This window comes from Glandiceps talaboti, chromosome 9 (genome assembly GCF_964340395.1).
Source record: "Glandiceps talaboti chromosome 9, keGlaTala1.1, whole genome shotgun sequence".
Taxonomy (NCBI): domain Eukaryota; kingdom Metazoa; phylum Hemichordata; class Enteropneusta; family Spengelidae; genus Glandiceps; species Glandiceps talaboti.
This window is the reverse complement of record NC_135557.1, coordinates 18919770-18940663: the sequence shown is the minus strand read 5'-3', so window position 1 is coordinate 18940663 and position 20894 is coordinate 18919770. Positions and strand designations below refer to the sequence as shown.

Genomic DNA, 20894 nt, shown 5'->3' with positions numbered 1-20894 from the left:
AATTTGAAAGAACCAACCAAAAAATTAACGACGGTTTCATCACACCATTTTGTATCACATGTCTACTAGTAGGTAAACCCCATCTTCTCTTCTTTTTTTTTTGGGGGGGGGGATGAGTTCAAAACGATTCACTGAATTGAGGTCAAAGGCCATATCAGTTGCAGCTGATCAGCTCCACTCTCTTTATATGTAAATGGTACAGGAGAGTTGACAAAGTGGTAAACTAAGTCAGAACTTCCCTAAAATACAAATCTCCTATGAAAATCAGCTTGTGTCTTCGATAAATCTTTCATCTATGAGTAGTAAAACTTGTTCATCACTATGATTGTCATTCATCATGGTAGAATTGATTTTTTTGTAGCAAATGGAGTATGCCTGAGGTTGACACAAGACAGACAGATGGACGGTACATACATATCGAGGGATAATTCAAGTGTTACTAAAATGTACAACTATATGCAACTTCTTGAAACTTGAATAGAATACTACTTATGAGACAAATTTGTAGCTGCATGTTAAAGTGTATGTGTACCTTTGACAGCTTTGAACACTGACTCTTCACATTCACCACCAATAGTACAATAGGTAATTCTGTATGTTACACTTTTATCGTTGACTGTATATTCAGTTATCGTAACATCCACACATTCATTCTCAACTATCCAGTCATCAGCACCAGCTAATGCTTCAACTTTCACACACACTAAATCTGGGTCTTCATGGAGAGTCCAAGTTAGTTTGCCATCATCAACGGTAACTAGTGGTTTACCTGTACATGAGCATAGAAATAGAATACACTCAGTGTTATATAGTTTCAGGAACAATACTTTCAGATCAAAAACTGAAGTTGAGTGGCTGTTGACTTGATTAGACAAAGTTTTAATGTGTGCCTTGCATTGCAGTTGTAAACACTGCACAACACATGATGAAGTGATATGGTTGAAGACACTTGTCAATAAACAATTAAGATTCTTTGTGTAACAGTGTCCAAGACATTATTTTCTTTGTTCATCTTGGTATTCATTTTGTTTGCCTCAACCATGTGACCAGTCTGTAAGATAGTCATTTGTGCCACACTATCAGCTACCATCCACATCTGTACTGCTCTGTGCCTGCTTGAAGAATAAAATTAGACCATTGTTGTTATGGTGATACTTGTTGATTGTTTCTACTTGGTAAAATACCAGACTATGGCCAGAAAGTTATGTTTATAACCGAAAGATATAGAATGGAAGTACAAGGGCATCAAGTAAGGTGGGTATGAGAGGAGGTTTTCCTCCTGCTCTTAGAAATTTTGAAATTCAAGGACTGAAATAGTGTGCTTTCTGGTGCTATTTTAATATGTTGAGGTGATAGCAATTTCCTCTCCTGCTCAGTATTGAAAGTTGAATTTAGAAAACTAACATATCGTGTGCATGCCATACCATATAAAACTATTTTATCATTATGAAAAATTGTCGGATTCAAGGTACGAAGTCAGGTCAGTATTCTCAGTAATTTGATTCCATTGTAGTGTATTGGTTTGTTTTGGCATTGTCACCAGTCACATACTGAAATACAAGAGTTTTGGAATGACCAGAACATCCCAACCCTAGTCTTGTTGAACTTAATGGGTGTGGGGTTAAAATCTCAGGCAAATGAGTTGATGTGACACAATTTCCACAGCATAAGGACACTCACTGACAACCCTTTCAGCAAAGAGGATGAAGAGAGAGAGAGAGAGAGAGAGAGAGAGAGAGAGAGAGAGAGAGAGAGAGAGAGAGAGAGGGGTGTCATAACCTGATTGGGCAATCTCAGTCACATGACCATTGCACAGTAACCACAGGAGATTGTGGGTTATCCCGAATGACATACATTGCAACACTGACACTCATCAATTTTCCGGCAGTATAAACCTACAAAATCTTGTAAAATGTACCTGGGAAGTTGCCATTTTTAGCTAGGTAGCTAATTCTGTACTTGCAGCACAGCCTTGAAACACATTTTTGTTTCCTGTCTTAAGCTGGTCAGCAATAGTTTTTTTTTTGCCTGCAGCAATTTAGTTTCTCAAAATTCCTCTATCTCCAACCCCAGAAATCAAATAGCATATCCCAAAGATCTACATCTGTAAGATGCATGTGTTTTCAAGAGCTGGCAAAATATACCTCAGTACCAATATGTGATGATACAATAAATACATGATTCTGATGAACATTTGTGAATCCTTACATAAATTATATACTAAAATGTATTGTGTGCAATTTCCAGTCATGACATGTTCACTCACATGTATACACACATGTATGATGTATTGTACATGAAAACTACTCACCATACGTTTTAGAGGCATATTCATTAGAGTAAGGTCCTAGTCCTAGACTATTCTCAGCTCTGGCTTTAATAACATATGTAGTATTTTCAATCAAATCAGTAATTGTCATTTGAGTGTTTCTAGTGCCTTGTCCATTTGATGGCCATGGTTGCCAGTCTTCATGTGTTGAGTTGTGATATTCCACATAATACATTATGCTTTCAGGTTCTCCTCCATCAAAACCAGGGATAATCTCAATAGTTAGGCTAGTGTAACTTCTTGATGTTATTTCAATGTTTGTTGGAGCATCTGGATCACCTACAATAAGATCATTCTCACTGATTAACAATAGCAATATTGAATCAACATGAATTTAGCTAACTCTCATGACAATACACAATTTCCACTGATTAACAGTAGCAGTATTGAATCAGCATATACCTAGATTAATGCTCATGACAGTGTAGGCTACCTGACTGGATTTAAATTTAATGTATTCCATTTGCCAATCAATATTTATTGGGGTTCAGTATGATAATATACAATGTACAAACAAGACTTTAATACAGATCTGCCAAGTGCTTTTACCTAGACATATCCTAGAGCTCTTTGATATGATTGGTTTGCATTTGTAGATAAAACATTCACTGTGAAGAGTGATTTTAAAATTAAAAAAACATAACTTACTTTTTCCTAGTAGTGTAACAGTGAAATTTACACTGCCTATGTTATTGTCAGCTTTACAGATATAATTTCCGTGATCAATTCTCTCTGTTCTGTTTAACAAAAGTGTGCTCTTAAATTGAGTTCCAATGTTTGATTCCTTGATAGAAAATTTGTCATTGATGTCCACCTCATTACCATCCTTGTACCATGTTATTGTTGCATCAGGATTACTATCAATTTCACAAATCAGTGTGGCTGGTTCTCCTTCATCTGCTGCTGATTTTGAATTTTCAGTTTCATTTAAAACAAATGGTGTGTCTGCAATTAAGATAAATATGTTTACAAACAACACTTACAGTATTTAAAAATACCGCCAATGGCGTTGTAGCACAACTGTACAGTTTCTAAAAATGTTTATCCATATGGTAGTCCATGCTAACAATAAGTGGTCATTTGTTGAATGACTATCCAGTTGCCTATCCAACCATGTTGCTATCTTTACGGTATATGCTATCATTTGGCTGTTGCTATGGGCATGGTCATGTTGTTAGATATATTAACATTTTTGTATGTTTTTGTTTACTTGTGTATGAAATTCCTGATATTATCTTGGCAATATACATGATTATTTGGCTGTTGCTATGGGCATGGTCTTGTTGCTAGGCATATTCACATACATTATTTGAATGTTTATTCAATTGTCCATTAATCCCCGTTGTTATCTTTGCAATATATACGTGATTATTTGGCTGTTGCTATGGGCGTGGTCTTGTTGCTAGGCAAATTTGCATACATTTTTTGAATGTTTATTCAATTGTCTATTAATCCCTGTTATCTTTGTGAAATACACCACCATTTGGCTGTTGCTATGGGCGTGGTCATGGTTGCTAGGGTATTTGCATACATTTTTTGAATGTTTCCTCATTTGCCTACCAGATGATGTTGTTATTTGACCAAAATATACTGCCATTTGGTTGTTGCTAAGGGTGGGGTCATGGTCGGCAGGGCCAATTTTGTCAAAATGTTTTGAAGAAAATCTGCAGAATAACACTTTCGGAAACATCTCACCAAGTTTCAGACTCGGTGACCAAGTACTTTTTGAGATATAAGTTTTTGACCAAAAATGAACATTTTTATACCTAATTTGCATATCACTCATGGAATCATTGTATGCTTAATATTTCTTTGTCCATACATCCCTAGATGCATCCCCATTAAATTTCAGCCCAATCTGCTCAGTAGTTTTTTTTGGAATTATAGAGTTTTAACCCCAAAACACATTTTTAGCCCTAATTTGCATATCACTGATGGAATCATCATGTCATGAACAAATCTTACTTTACACCCCCTTAAAAATGTTCCCACCAAATTTCGCATCAATCTGCCCAGTAGATTCTGAGTTTAAGTTTTTTGACCAAAAATCACATTTTTTGACCCAAATCACACACCTGTGATGTGATCATTTTGATTTGAACAATTTCCCAACTAGATACCCAAGGTAATGGACCCACCAAATATCGTGGCAATCGGTTCAGCAGTTTACACACACACACACACACACAGACAGACAGACAGATGCCGGGCGATCCCCATAGCACTACTGAACCTCAGTTCAGTTGTGCTAAAAATGAAGCAAACTTGAAATAACTATAGACTGATGCAAGACTTAGTCAAAATTTAGCCATTTTCGCTTGGAAGTATTGTGTGGTTGCAGTTATGATTTGGTCAATGTTAAGTCATCATATGTAAAGTGTCATCAATTCAATACAATCATATATTCTGATTTGTCACTTGGCCAACATATTATAATATATATTTAAATAAACTTATTGCTTGCGTGAATGAAAAAAATAGTAGTTATTTTTAAAGTATATATGAAGAAGGAAATCATTGAAAAAAGTGATTACATTTATGAGATGGGGTTCACAGTGATGAGACGAAGTCTTGTGTTGTCTGGTCGGCAAGCACAACAGAAAACAGTAAATTTCAGATTGTACCATCATTAACTGAAATTTATCTGCTTAATTATTAATAACAATATTGGTATCTGTGCATTTATTTCAAAAGGATTGTACTGTATCTGAATAAAGAAGACATGATTTATAAATAAGTTATTTTGGATCATTACTTGACAGTCACTAAATAAACAATATGACACACATATTAAGTATTAAAAATGTGTAGATCTATACAGTTTTTCTCATATAGAATAACGTTCTATAATTTCATATTCCGAAATTATTGAAGAAATAGATGAACTGTTGAATCAATTTTTCATTGATGCAATGTCTCACATTTAATAATGAAGAGCATTGAAAATATTAACCATGTATGCAAGTATTGCTACTTTTTCATTGTATGATGTTTATATGAGGGATTTGATTTTTAATTCAAAACTAATATATGACTCAAAATCCACTTTTGCTCTTATGGGAGTAACTGATATACTGCTAGGCAAAGTTTGTGATAAGTTAGTTAAAGCAACATTAATATATTTGTACAAAAACTTTGTATGACTTACAATGAACGTTAAGTTGGATTGGATCTGATTCCACTACATTGCCACTGAATTGGTCATTCCTGCCTTTACATGTGTATATATCCTTGTTATGGTATGGAGTCAATGTAATGGTGAGCTGTTGTGTAGTGACTTTGCCATTATCATCTCCATTTGATTGTTCAGCAGATCCCATTGTCTCTCCTTCACTTTCACTCCATAATACACCATTCTTATACCAGGAGATAGTAGCTACTGGATTACTACTTTCTGTTGTACAGGTCAATGTTAAGGTCATGTCTTCTTGTACTGGATTTGACTTGTCAGCTAATAGCGATACTTGCAAAGGGGGAACTGGAAAAGTATAAATATATAATAAATGAGAATCAGGAGGTCACTTGCATGTTATTAGTTTGCTGTCAGTTATGTGAAAGGTGTCTGTCAACTTGTTCTTGTTCAATTTATCTGGAACTTTACCTCTGCTACAAAAAATAAATAAATAAAAAGATAGTGATAAATAAATAGATATGCCACAGTGAAAAACTTCCGTTCCTAACTCAGTGACTGCAAGTCTCAGTACAGAATTTGTCATAAATCGTGCCCTCTTTTTTGACTCCCAACTAGCACAGGGACAATGAGAATAACCCATGTATCTGTCTGCCTATGCAACTACATCTATGTGTCCATGCATTTAAGTATGACCAATATTTCCCACATCCACATTTCATCTGCAACCAAACCTGGTACAATTATTTGGTACTACAGTTACATACATGTGCATGTCCTTTAATTTTGTGACCTTAACATTTATAGCAGATGTGAGCAGCAATATTTTATGGCCATAGGATGACTTTTTGTTTCGAGTAGATATCAAATTCTGCATGATTTTGAAATTATTTGTCACAACCATATTTTATCCATCAGTTGACAACATATTGTTGGTTCTATGGCTTCAAAAATAGAACACTTCTCTTTCTGATAATGAACAAATCAAGATACAGAAACAAATCTCATAGTACTGTACCTTGTTAATGTTTCTTTAATTTTGATATCAATGGCATTGCAACAGTAGACACCTAATTACTGTTTGGCCTCCCAGCATATGCGATTCAGAAACTTGAAATGATTCAGTATTCTGCAGCTCGTTTAGTTATTAGAGAGAAGTGTAATCACCTTACCCCTTTTCTCAAAGTGTTACACTGGCTACCAGTACAACACCGTACAGAATTTAAAATTCTCTGCTTAACATTCAAAGTACTTCATGGTTTTGTACCTGGCTATCTTAGTCGGTTACTTACCTGTCGTAGCCCCATACGTGTTTTACGCAGTAACTCACGGAATGAAATTGACTAACACCAACCACTCAGCAATACTGCTTATTATGGTGACAGAGCATTATCAATTTGTGCCCCACACTTGTGGTATGCTCTGCCATCGTATCTGCAGAGTGTCGCTACATTCAAGGCATTTAAATCAGGCCGTAAGACCTATTTCTTCAGTAAGACTTTCGCTTGAGTCTGTTTTTATACTCGTTTTTCTGTGCTTTGTAAAGTGCATTGTGATATTTATGTGGAATGCGCTATATAAGAATTAGATTAGATTAGATAATTTCATGGCGACTCCTCTGTCATGAAACTGGTCGATTATTTTAATACAAATATTAAGAAGTTGTATACTCACAGTAGACATTGATTCCTTGGTTTGTTGACTCTACTTTTGTATTCATAGCAAACTGACTGTTCCTGGCATGACATTGGAATTGTACACCATTGTGAGATTGACTTAAGGTGATATGTAGTTCCTGTCTTGTTTTTTCTCCACCATTGTCACTTCCACTGGTTGTGGAAGTCTTTATGGTTTCTGTTGTAGAACTTGTCAGAGATGTATCATTCTTAAACCAAGATATGTCAGCATGTGGATTACTACTTTCTGTTTCACAGACCAATATCAAGACATCACCACTCTTAACAGGATTACTGTACCCAGTAAGTGTCACAGACGATGGTTTAACTAGATTTAAAAGAAGTTGAAAACAGTAACAGTTTATTGAAAATACATTCCTTGATGTAACACATTCCAGATAAATTTGGACGCACCAAAGACTTTTATGTCATTCACAATATTACAGTGCAGAAATTTGATAACTTCATCCATGTTACCATTTCCTTTAATAAAGATTTTTATTGACATATTTTTCATTCTAATGTGGTCTACTTACAATACACATTTCCTTAACGATTGGTTGTACTTCATTTGTATTGTGCAATGTACTTACAATGCACTACGACCTAACACATCTTCATTTAAATTCCTGTATTTATAAAGATTCCATTTCACATATTCTTCATACAAATGTAGTATACTTACAATATACTGTGATCTCCTTGTTGGCAGATTGTACTTCATAAGGACTGTAATGACTATTCTTTGCTTTACATTGGTACCGTGCTCCATTGTGACTTGGCTTTAGAGTGATCTCCAACTCCTGTTTCCTTTCTTGCCCATTATGTTCACCATTAGAATCCTGTACAGTATTTGTACTCTCACCATTACCACTACTCCATGAACCATCATTCTTATACCAGGATATCTCAGCTGCTGGATTACTACTAGCTGTTGTACAAGTCAGAGTTAATGTCTCAGCTTCTTTTCTTGGTGATGAATATCCACTGATGGTTACAGATGTTGGAGGAACTGAAAGGTTTAATTTAAAGTTTTTGTATAAAATAGAAAACATAATGCAGATAAAAGAGCATTAATATGCAACATTACATCTAGGAGTGTACATATTCAGCTGCCTGTACCTCACCTGGAGGCAGAACAGTTGGTGTGCATGTGTGGGGGTGGGGGATGAACAATTTGTCTCAACCAGTTTCTGTAATGTTGTCAAAACTAGCTGACAATATTACATGTATAACTGCAGCCAAGGCAGTGTCCAATATTTTACCCACAACTCTCTGATTAGTATGATAGTACATGTACCGTTGTGAGTGACTTCCTCCAACAGCCAACATTTTGAATTGAATTGTATTTTTTATCACCAGATATATAAAATAACAAGCAGAAGATGACTCCGTAATTAATGTTTTCAGAGAATTGCAACAAGTCACTGTAGTGTGATGTATTACTAGATTGTATGAAATGTTGTAGGACAACTGTATAATTGATTGAATATTTGCATACATTTTTGAATGTTTATTTATTTCTCTAGTAATCCCTGTTTTTATCTTTCAGTGATCATTTGGCTGTTGTTATGGGTGTGGTGACGGTCTAGTTGTTAGGCACATTTACATATATTTTTTTAATGTTATTCAATTTTCTATTAATACATATCGTTATCTTTGCAATATACCGAATTGTTTGGTTGTTGCTATGGGTATGATCCTGTTGCTAGGCACATTTACATACATTTCTTGAATGTTTACTCAAATGTCTATCAATCACTATTATCTTTGCGATATGCATGATCATTTGGCTGTTGCTATGGGTGTAGTCTTGTTGCTAGTTTCATTTGCATATTTTAAAAAATCTTGTTCACTTTTCTAAAAATCTGTTATCTTTGTGGAAAACACCACCGTTTGGCTGTTGTTATGGGTGTGGACATGGTTGCTAAGGAAATTTGCAAACACTTTTTGAATGTTTACTCACTTGCCTACATGATGATGCTGTTATTTGACCAAAACACACTGCCATTTTGTTGTTGCCAGGGGCGTGGCCATTGTTGCTAGGGCAAATTTTTTTACAGAAAATCTGCAGAATAACACTTCTAAGAACATTCCCACCAAATTTCAGGCCAATCTGCCCAGAAGTTTTGGAGTTTAACTTTTTTGACCAAAATTTGGTTGTTGATATTGGACGTGGTCATTCTTGCTAGGGCTAAAAAGTTGCACAGAAAATCTGCAGAATAACACTTCTAAGAACATTCCCACCAAATTTCAGGCCAAAATATTGTCTCAAACAGTTTGGACTGGACTACTACAATTTGCCCTGTATTTTTGGATTTTAATTTTTTGACCAAAAATCATGTTTTTTGACCCAAAAATGGCTCTAAGTCGGCTAAATTGCATCCTATCCCAAACAAATTGACATGCATATGTAAGTCATAGATCATTATCAATTTTCAAAGAAATTGGTAAGTGAATGTCCAAGATATGACTCCGGTCGCACGGAAGCACGCACAGACGGAGCCCAATCTATAAGCCCCCGTCCTGGACTACGTCCGGCGAGGGCTAACAACAGTATCAAAAAATAACAGACAATTCTGGTGATCACCATGTAAATAGTTAACATGAAACTTATATGTAGTCCATGGTAAATAAGACAAATAAACTATACTATTTATGTACAAATAAATAACAAGTAGTAAAATTCAGATACTATATAAATATTTGAAAATGAGACAATGCCAAACAAAAGAGACACAATATAGTGAAGAGAATGTCAAACATATCAGAAGGAAACAACCAACAAAATCTAAAGCACAAGGAAGGATTTTTAAACATTTTGAGCATAGTAATTACACTCATTTTGAAAAAATATCGAACAATGTAGTATAATGACAATTAAAAAAAGTCAGAAGGAAACTTGTAAACTAGTTGTTTTTAATTTATTCCCAAATATCAGCAAAAAATAAATTTTTGCACAGAGATGTGCTCATGGTGTTGTCATCTGATGATCAGTGACAATATTTTTAGTGCAACTGACCTGAGGTTCAGTAGCGCAGGCTTGGTAAAATGTGTGTGTGTGTGTGTGTGTGTGTGTGTGTGTGTGTGTGTTAGATGTAGGAATTTGAAGGTACTGTATTCCCAATTCTGCAAATTTTGGTCCCTGTAAACATTTGATACATTCATATCGAGATGTGACTTTAGGGGTTGTAAAATTGTATTTTGATCTGTAACTTTCAGGATATGTTTCAGGTTTGTTTCATTGCCTGTAAAAAAAAAATTGTGAAGCTGTCGATATATCCTGAAACCAAGTGTTATTTTATTTTCTCTTAATTTTACTCGGATCTTTTCTTACAAATGAATGTAATATTGCAGTTATCACATGAGTCACTTGGCTTCCCATAGTGCAGACACAAGTTTGAGTGCAAAATTCATTGTTGAATTAAGATATTTTCGGTTTAGAATTATTTTCTAGGTTGTATAGAACCTGCCATTAATATAATCTAAAAATGTATAAGCTTGTATGCTAGCAGCTCCACTTGAAGAGCCCACTGAAATGAAAGCACCTTCTCAAAGTTATCATAAAAATATTTGCACTTGCCAAATATAAATTTCTGTATAGCCATTTCTCATCAACCAGCTTGTTTGTCTTGTCTCTGCCTTTGTTAATGTTAGGTATAACAAATATTCTTTTTCTTCCCAGAACATGGCCAATTTTGTTTGTGAAGCCATTTATATTAAACCATTAAATCCACAAGAATATGACACAGTGAATGCTATGTGTTCAGATAGGCTGGCTAGCTTGTGATGTCACTTCCACTTTCAGTTTGACAACAAGTGTGCTTTTAATAGCAAGTGAAACTAAATTAAAATGTTAGAAATGGAATAATTTTAACCTGAATTTTTAGTCCCTAGTTGAGAGAACTATTACAGTGGGCATCATTCTACCCACCTGTCTGTGTGTGCATCCATCCATTTGTAATATGCCATTTCCCAAACATGCAATATCTGATTTCTTTCAAACCTGGCACAAAGGTGACATATCATATGGGATATATGGACATCACTTTGCTTCTTGATATATGCAAATTTGACCGAATGGTGGCCATATTGTATCAACAATTACTGTTTAAAGTGTAACTCAAAAAACTGTTACAGTAATAACAAGCCTTCATCGAAGACATAAAGTCCCCCCCCCCCCCACCATTAGTCTATGACTGAAGTTGTTATGCAGTATTAAATATAGTGATTCTTTATATAGATATTTCTTTAAGATCATGTCTGTAGGTAATACAGAACCAGATAAACATACATAATCATGCATTTCTTTTGGTGCTCATACAAATTTTTATTCAGTGACAGTCATTTGTAGTGAACAATCATGATGTAAGATATAACTCTAATAACCTTAATACATAGCGACTACTGTAACATTCTTAAGTGTCTACCCCCATATTGCCAGGTTTTAATTTTTTTCTTTTGAGGCATTGACCTTTGGCATTGACCTCAATCTAGAGGCGGGATTATCAAATTTTAGCCATTTCCTGATTTACCACTACACAGGTCATAGAATTTAATTGTTGCCACCAATTTCTATTAAATTGTGTCTCCATTCAGTCACATAGAAGTTAAGTGTTTGTGTTCTATTGAAGACTTGTTATTATAGACCTGTTTTACAAGAGTGTCGGTTCACTTTAAAATATAAACATAATGTATTCAATACTTACAGTAGACAGTAAATGTCAGTTCACATTCCAATGGATTAGATAGAACAGTATTGGTGACTTTACATGTGTATGTTGCTGTGTTGTCACTCTTACCAATTGAGAAGTCGTATGTTCTTTCAATAGTATTACCATTGACTGATTGTGTTGGTGACAATGGACTTGATTCCTCATTTTTATACCACTGTACTGTAGCCGTGGGTCTACCATCAGTAACTTCACATGTTAAGGTTACACCAGTGTTAAGAAGATAATAGGAAGGTGTCCCAGAATGTGGAGATGGAGACCGAGTACAGATTGGTTCACCAGGAGGATCTGATAAAACAATGTATTCATGAAATTATTTAACACTTTATTTCAATGTTTTCTCTCAACATCAAATGAAAATTCATCTGTGTTGGTAAACCAAGTGTGCAGTCAAATCTTTGAGGCAATTTTTACCTAAGGTTATATATTGGGGATGAAAAGTGTGTGTGTCCATGTGATGATGTGTCTGTGTGTGTCATCATTTTCTCAAAAATGGCTGGCTCAATTCAAAGAAATTTGGTATACATATTTTGTAGGGTAATGGCTAGAAAAGGATTTGATAAACATACATTAATGAGCAGTTAACGAAAATAATGATTTTTCGTAACCTGGCTATATCCTAAGAAAGTGCACTTCAAATTCAATATAATTTTGTACATACATTTGTTATACCAATTGAAAGTGAATCTGTCCTCTACATATGTATGTTTTTGCTAATTAGGTCATAGATCATATGTTGCAACTGTAAACTGTTGGAAAATCTTGTTATGGTTTGACCTATCCCAAATTTGAATATTGACCCAACAAGCTAAACATCACACATCATGATAAATAAACCACATCTGTTGGCATACTTGTTGGAGATCTCTCCTTTGATCAAAATTGGATTTTTTAAAAAATTTTTTATATAAATCTTTCAATCCTGAGGAACGAGTTTGCTGCCAAAATGCAACACATTCATTAACATAATCACGACAATTGAGAAATATAAATATTACGCTGGGCTCTGTACACAGTGCTAGAGCTAATTTTCTTGCATAGTTCATGAAATTGCTAGTTGCGTTAATTTGACTCAAATGCACAACATCACATCACGCCACATACGTGACACTCATGTTGAATGGTAAACTATCGACAGTGGCAGCCATTTCCTTTTCGCACTCTTGAGAGTTCATCTTTTTCACTCATTGTAAAGACATGTTTTTTCTTGTTCCTTTTCAGATTTGTCACAAGACTAGAAAGAATTGCACTGAACTGCAGTTTCTTTTCCAAATTTGGAATTTTAATGTAATATTCAGATTGGATATATATAATACAGTGACTCCATCAAAAGAATGACCACTCTAAATAAAAGTTCATTATGTGCAAATGATACAATAAACAATCCTAACATTTGTTCTGTATATGGGTAAATATACATTTGTATATATTATATCTCTTTAAGTTTTAATAAATTTATTTCAAAAAACCAATACACCTGTTCCACTACATACGATGTACTGATATCGCAAAGTCCATTCTGAATCAGTATTTCTCTAAAGTAATATTTAAAGTATTGACTCTAAAGCATTTAATTTTATTGAGTTACTCTTCCTCCCCACTCACAGCTTCAAGGTTTAGTCTTTAAAATGTTTATGTTACTAATATGTAGTATCGAAGTAACCTTTGTTTTAAACACATAATTGAAAATTATTAACTGACAATTGCAATTGAACACTTCAGTATTCATCAATAAATTAATTCATGCATTGACTATTATGTTGATTAAGTTGATTTTACTAAAATGTAATCATATGTATATAGTTGTACTCACAGTTCACAGTAAGTGTAGCAGGGTTGGATGTAGCTGCTGTACCATAACCATTATCAGCTACACATATGTATTCACCATCATCACTCTTAACAATGTTATGTATAACTAATGATCCACCAGTTACAGTGTACTTTGTGTTAATTTGCAAGTCACTACCATCCTTTGTCCAGGTGAAAGTAGGGGTTGGATCACCATCAGCCTGACAGGATAATGTTACAGATGATGTCCCTTCATTTGGTGACATACTTGGTGGATGATGAGTTATTGATGGAGGAACTGTATACAAATGACACTGTTTAGTTCAGTCAATCTAGTAAAAATTTAGGCCAAACCAGGACATAATTGCAGCATTTTTAGAATTTTATGCTGAACAACATATCAACTGTCTAGTTTGTGGAACACAGTGAAAAATGATGTTTGTTTAATAAATTAGCATTCTTAGTTAAAATATAATATTCTTGAAATACCATTTGAATGTGCAAATACCCATGCAAATAACATATCTATGGGTAGGTCTGAAGGTGAGTAATTACTTCACCCTTTTCACAATAACACTATTCATGTTGAATAAAAACAGACTTTATTTATATGTCCATTGTTAAAATAATGAATATCAAAACCTACAGTGAAAATAGATATATACTTAAAATCTCCTGGTATTCAAAAGAGCATGACATCATTAAAGCTGAATGATTTTCCTTATATCAACATTTTGTCTTCGAAGCCATTAGGTGAGAAGGAATACAGACATTAGGGGAATCATAAGTCTAAGATGACATCAAGCAATACTGGAACATTATTTATTATATACAATTAGACCCACCAATTTTAATATTTGAATTAAAGATTTTAAACTGGAACATTTTCAGAATTTTGGGTGAGCGCATGTTCATTTTATGAAGTGAAGGGTCTGCAGTCTTCAAAATGTACTCGGCAAATATCATCCATTCTAAGACTAGTACTCACTTACATGTAAAGATCAGTTAAATCACAGCACTGCAGATTTCTAGATAGGGATTTATATGTCAATGTGGAGACGCTGTTTGAAAGAAGTAACAATTTCTTTGACAAACTATAGACACTTTCATTGCCAAAAGCGTGCATTATCGGAAGACTGACCAACGAATGGAGTTACAATTATGCATAAAGTTAGGCTCATACACTAAAAGCACTAACACTAGCAAGTTAAAATTGAAAAACAAATTGGTGAAATATTCAAAATCACACTGCAAAAAGGGATTAAGAAATTCTATCAACAGTTTAATTCTAACATTTAATCTGAAACAATGTCATTTCAATGTATGTATCAAATATGTGCATTTCTATACAATGTTATTAGACATGTTTACACTGTACATATAGTAATTGCTGCATGAACGAGCTGTGCTTGTTCACTGTTTACATTGATGATTATGATCGATATTCGGCAATCCATGAATTGAACACAAATCTGAAATTTCACATGTGGTCTTATTTCTGGTAGCCAAAGCAAGTCTACTCAATGCAGGCTAAATGTGTGACAGTGTTGTAAAGTTTCAACATGATGTATGTGTAGTGTCATATCGTTGTTTCTGTAATGTTCTGTGCCAGAGACAGAAGGTGGTGTGTTACTGACAGTCTGAGTAGTTTTAATCAATTTCTTACTTTGACAAATGTTTAATATTCATAATAACCAATAACCATGTATAAATTAAAAATAGAGCCAATGACATAGTACAACTGTGTTTATCCACATATCAATCCATCCTTGTTGTTACCCTTGCAATATGCAGCTTCATTTTAGTGTTGCTACATGTATGTGCAGTTTCATAGTTTCTGGGTGATTTTGGATGCAAGTTTTTGGATGTGTCAGTCACTATGGATGCGTAGAGGGCAAATGGATAAAATAAGTCAGCTATGCACAGTTCTTTATTGTAAGTGCTGTCTAAATCTCTAAGTGTGGTGTGGCTTGTGATAATCTGAATATGACGCATCGTAGGCAAAATATATTGACAGATTCATGTGCCCCCCCCCCCCCCTTACCGAAATGAGACAGCTGTTTTTGAGCTGCAGCAGCTCTCAAAAAGACTTCTGACAGTTAGCTGCCGGAAGGCTGATTTTTGTGCATACTTAATTAGATTTGAGCTGCAGAGAACAACTCTCAACAGCTCAGGTAAATACCTGACAGACATTCAACTGCTTTATAACACACTTATGTAAGACTATCCTCAGACATCTGAAAGACCACTAACAGACCTGACAGACTAACAACAGCCTTCTGACAGCATTGTGACAGACTGCTGAAAGACTATAAGCAGACTTCTGACAGGTGTCATTGGCACACTGCAAAAGGGGAATTCCTTACCAAAAATCCACTAGTTTAAAAAGTGTTCTATACTAGTTCAAAACAAGTCTGATCAGTTTTGAGTGTTTCATTCGTGTTTTAAACATGTCAGAAGTCCTTAGTCAACTCATTTGAAACTACTTTTAAGCATGTTTTAAACCATATTAATTTTGACACTTAAAACATGCTTATACACGTTGGGGAAATATATTTGATATACAAATGTATATCAGGACTGACGATATTTGATTTGAATGCTTGTTCCCACTGAAACATATTTCAAAAATGTCAGTTTCACAAACTCACAAAGTTTGTTCACTTACATGTTTTAGGGGATACACATATATGTATGTATGTACATACTACACACACAGGCACATACTTTTGCAACCAGTAAATCATGTAGAAGAAGAATTAAATGAAAACAAGAAGCAACTTTATTGCTTTTTTCCAAAATAACTAAAAGGCTTGAGACATGTCTGTAGTGAAATGACAGTACCAACATACCTGAGTTTTACACTTAGTACCTGTATTCATCCCGTGATTAGAAGACAAAAAATATATGTCCCTTAATGATGGGGTTCTTCAAATCAAATCTAAAGAATTACCTACATCATACATGTGAAAGAGCTCTGGCAATTTGAGTTTGGCTTTCAACAGTTGCTGGAGTTTCAGAGTCTGACATTATTTCACTTTCAGTCATTATATAAGCTAAAGCCATTGTGTTCATCATTGGCATCATCACTTCGGCAGTTTACATCATCAGTTTGGCAGTTTACATCATCACTTCGGTAGTTTACATCATCAGTTTGGCAGAATCAGGATCAGAATCAGATCAATCAATATCCATTGGTTCCTGAAAGTCACTGCAAAGAAAGAAACAAGAGCAATCAATTAACAAAAGAAATATTTGTTATGAATGTGAAGGGAGAGGTACACAGTTCATTTTATCTTTTGTTTCTAATAAACAGTTACATGGTACAAACAAAGAATCTATAGAAATGCCAACTGTCTTGTGTCTTTTTACTATTTGCTCCTCTTGGGGAATTATATTGCTCTGTTTTGTTTTTATACACTAACAGATTAAAAAAGTTACTAGTACCTTTGAAAGTAGGCCTGTTCCTTCATCCTTTTTAAAGTTGCCATACAACTTTGCTAGGCGTTTGGCTTGCTTCTCTTCAGCAATTTCTCTATTTTTGTCAGTCTTTGCTTTTATTGCTTTGCTGTGCTGCATGTGTTCCATTTTTTTGTCCTGCTGGAGTTTGCTTTCTTTGTCCACTTTCTGTTTTTTGTACTTTTATGTTGACACTGCTTTTTCTAAAGTCATCTTGAGTTTCTACTCTAAGATGCAACAAATAAAAACATGCATGTAAGTAACACTAATTTTGGCAAAACAAAAATTATCAACTGGTAAATAGAATCTACAAAATGTATATTCTTGTAGTGTGTTAACAGTGGTACACCCTAGGTAATACATTTTATCAGACTTCCCAAAAGTACATCAGAGCAGCCATAATTAAGGAACAACATTTTTATAAAAACTTTATACAAAAATAATGAACTCGCAGTCTTCCCACATTGTCTCACTTAACACTTAACATTTCTACTTAGAATAAGACAAGGATAATTAATATTGCTTGTCTGATGGCCACAATGCCTCAACAAGAGTTCCATATTCTTACTCTCTCCTTACAACTGAATATGTGTTGTGTTCTATAATTTGCACTATAACGTAATGAATACACAAATACATCAATATGAAGCATTTTAAACATGACAACCTTTGATTAAAATGAAAGTTCATACCCTTATTAAATAAATACATACGTATGTATACACACACACACACACACACACACACACACACGGACAGACCTCAATGACATACATCAAGTTGGTGAAAAGTGTTCTGCATGTACATGACAGAGCACTGTGTAAATGTGGCTGTGATCATGGGGTGTACTAGTACTACTACTAAATGATTTGTGACACACTGGTTTCTACAAAACACTCCAACATTGTTCCATTCCATATCTTAAATTAATTTGTCACTCTTTCGACGAGAAACTAATAATTTTTACACGATAAATCGTGGGGGGGGGGGGATTGTAATCTGATTTCAGTTTACACACGGCACCAGGCAAGCAGTGCATTCTTCCCTACTTTCAATCGACAAAGTGGACACTCCAACTTGAATATTACATGTATATCAGATGTACTTTAAAAAAAACTTTCGGAAGTTTCAAACAGTTGTAGAAGTCTATGTATGCAACCGAGGTCTAGGTCTATGTCTGAAAAGCCTCCGATCGTACGGCCACGAGTACTATACTATTACTAAGTAAATAAGATATAACGTCTACACATAGACGACCAGGATTCTATCGTTTAAAAAAACACCAGAGCCTATAATACGCTATGAAAGCGTCAGTTAAATTAACATACCTTCATCACCAAAATGAGTAGGTCTTGATGTATACCTCTTCTCATGATCAGTTGTCGAAGACGATTTTCTTTGCCTTTGTGAATCACGGTCGCCATCTTCCGTTTCATTCCAACATTTGAAGTGCTGGTGAGATTGCGCCCGTTGATTTGATTGGCTGATACGTCATAGCCTCGTTCATAATAATTTCAAAACTTCAATGCGTTGTAAACTTTACAACAGTCGTTGATTCAATTTTGAAAAAATATATTTTTGTTTATTATTTTGTTTCTTTCATATTATCCATGTTTGCGCTGTTATTAGCCATAAACAAAATGTTTGTTCCTCGCAGTTTTTCCACAAGCTTTGAAAGAGCCTGTGACGCTATATTGTGGATGTAACCTAAGCCAGCGATCTCAGGGCTAGGGGTTTGTTTACACTGTACGTTCACGTTACGTATCGACTCAAAACAGAGCAGTATACTTGTAATCTCCAAAAGTTGAAGCAAAATGGCAATCTATGAGAGATGGAAGCGAAAAGTGGCCATTCCAGTTCTGAGGACAACTTTGCGATCATTGGCCTACACACGATGGACTCCCATCACTTCCGGGTGATGTCCCTCGACATCAACAACACACGAACACGTACACAGACAATACCGATACCGTTTCAAGCGAGTTTGGTAGACTAATGAGATGATCGACAGGAAGGAGATGGCGAGCGTCATATTTATTTATTCATGTTATAACATAACGGAGGAAAATGAAGACAACTGTGAGTTATTTGACAATGAAGAGGGGAATCAAAATCCCTTGTTGACATCCGAATGTCGAGATTTATCAGACGGCGTTGATGATGGGTATGACAACCCTGAATATGACCGACTATAGTGAAACTGAAAACTCAGATATTGGCGAGGCCGATCATACGCGGCCCAAAATGAACCACTCTTTTCAATGCCTATACGCTACACGACCGGCCCAAGTCAAGAAATCCAGGGGACATTTCCTGTAGTAGCCTTGAAAATGGGCCGTGTTTCTGCATATGTAACCACTAATTGCTAGTCCCAAGTTGAAGTATAGTAAACAAATTTCACACTAATATACGTGCATGGCTATCACAAACCCAGAATACTAAAGCTGGCAAATGATTTTAAAATGGATGTTTGTTATGTAGGTGACATATTACAAATAATTTGAGAAAACAGTTACATTAAATCTTGGTAAGTTGTGAGTGTGAACGATGCAAATAATAAATGCATACAACAATACATGTACATTTTATATTAGAGGTATTCTGTAAGGATTGATTTTGTTGTTCATGCAGCTGGTTTACATTTTAACAAGAACAGATTCCAGTGTTTATACTTAAAAATGAAACTTAATAAATATATTTTAACATGTAAATGTACTGTAGTTATTGGACATTTGATGGTGTTGCAGGCATTCTTATAAATATTACCTACATTCACCTGCATACATTTGATGTATGTTTTAGTGAATAAGTATTTAGGCAAGTATAATTCCAAGCAATATTTATTATGACACAGAAGCATATTAACAGAAAACCCTTGGATTGGTATGCCCTTCCACATTGCCACTGTCCAGGTAACTTTAAAATATTCTGGAAACTACCACAAGAGCTGCTAAAAGTCTGCTGCTAGTCGTTTTGCCCATGACAGAGCAATGTGTAAACACTCCTAACAGACATTATTTAGAAATTAACTCCTGTGGCTGAAGACAGCTGCCAGTAAACTGCAAGTAGCTGTTGGTGAGCTGAAGACAGCTGTCAGTGAGATGCAGACAGCTGTCAGTAAGCTTAAGAATTTTTTTCCTAACAGACATAAACCCTAGAAGTCTGTTGCAGACATTCAGCAGCTCAACACATTTTTGAATGTCTGCAATTCTTGGGTTGCAATCACGTGATAAAAATTGCGCCACCAGCGGTGAAAACGATGACGACGCCATTTTGGCAGACAACCTCATTCATTACCAGTGCCCGCGAACTCCGGGTTTTCAGACTACTTTACGTTACTCGATAAAGCTTCGAAGTCCAGATACGTGGAGAAAACACAACTATGTGGTGGTATTGATCCATATTCTCTGAAAAAATCTGAATTCACGACGGATGCAAAGTTTTTTCCAGTCATAGAGTATCCAGACATCGTAAACTATCTGGTATTGCAGACGTCATTTTATAGTAGAGACCAAATGAAGAATTGGAAATCTATGGATGCGTATAATTTTTTTGTTTCCGGATGGGTTCAAGATCTATCTGTGAAGGTCCTGGCAATGGGAAAAGTTTTGATTCTGGGCAGGGTAAGTTTGATTTTTACCGATATGACTTTCGAATGAAGACATTCAACTGTCATGCATATCGTCAGTCTAAACGTCGATTCCACAAGTTTGTAGTGTAGTTTACTATGTTTGTTCAAAGATCAACAGTACCGAATTATATGATAAAGTAATTGC

General features: G+C 35.1%; 1 protein-coding gene across 4 annotated transcripts in view; it reads right to left on the bottom strand.

The window, feature by feature from the left end:
* Positions 1-20894, bottom strand: part of LOC144439649 (nephrin-like) — an 82766-nt gene that overhangs the window by 15099 nt on the left and 46773 nt on the right. For all 4 annotated transcript variants that reach the window (XM_078128883.1, XM_078128885.1, XM_078128887.1 and 1 more), the window contains exons 3-10: positions 13682-13957; positions 11845-12156; positions 7821-8147; positions 7134-7463; positions 5478-5807; positions 2978-3274; positions 2312-2608; positions 533-769 (exon numbers count right to left, since the gene is read on the bottom strand). In XM_078128883.1, the coding sequence (XP_077985009.1) occupies positions 533-769; positions 2312-2608; positions 2978-3274; positions 5478-5807; positions 7134-7463; positions 7821-8147; positions 11845-12156; positions 13682-13957 (2406 nt within the window). The remainder of the gene's footprint in view (positions 1-532; positions 770-2311; positions 2609-2977; positions 3275-5477; positions 5808-7133; positions 7464-7820; positions 8148-11844; positions 12157-13681; positions 13958-20894) is intronic.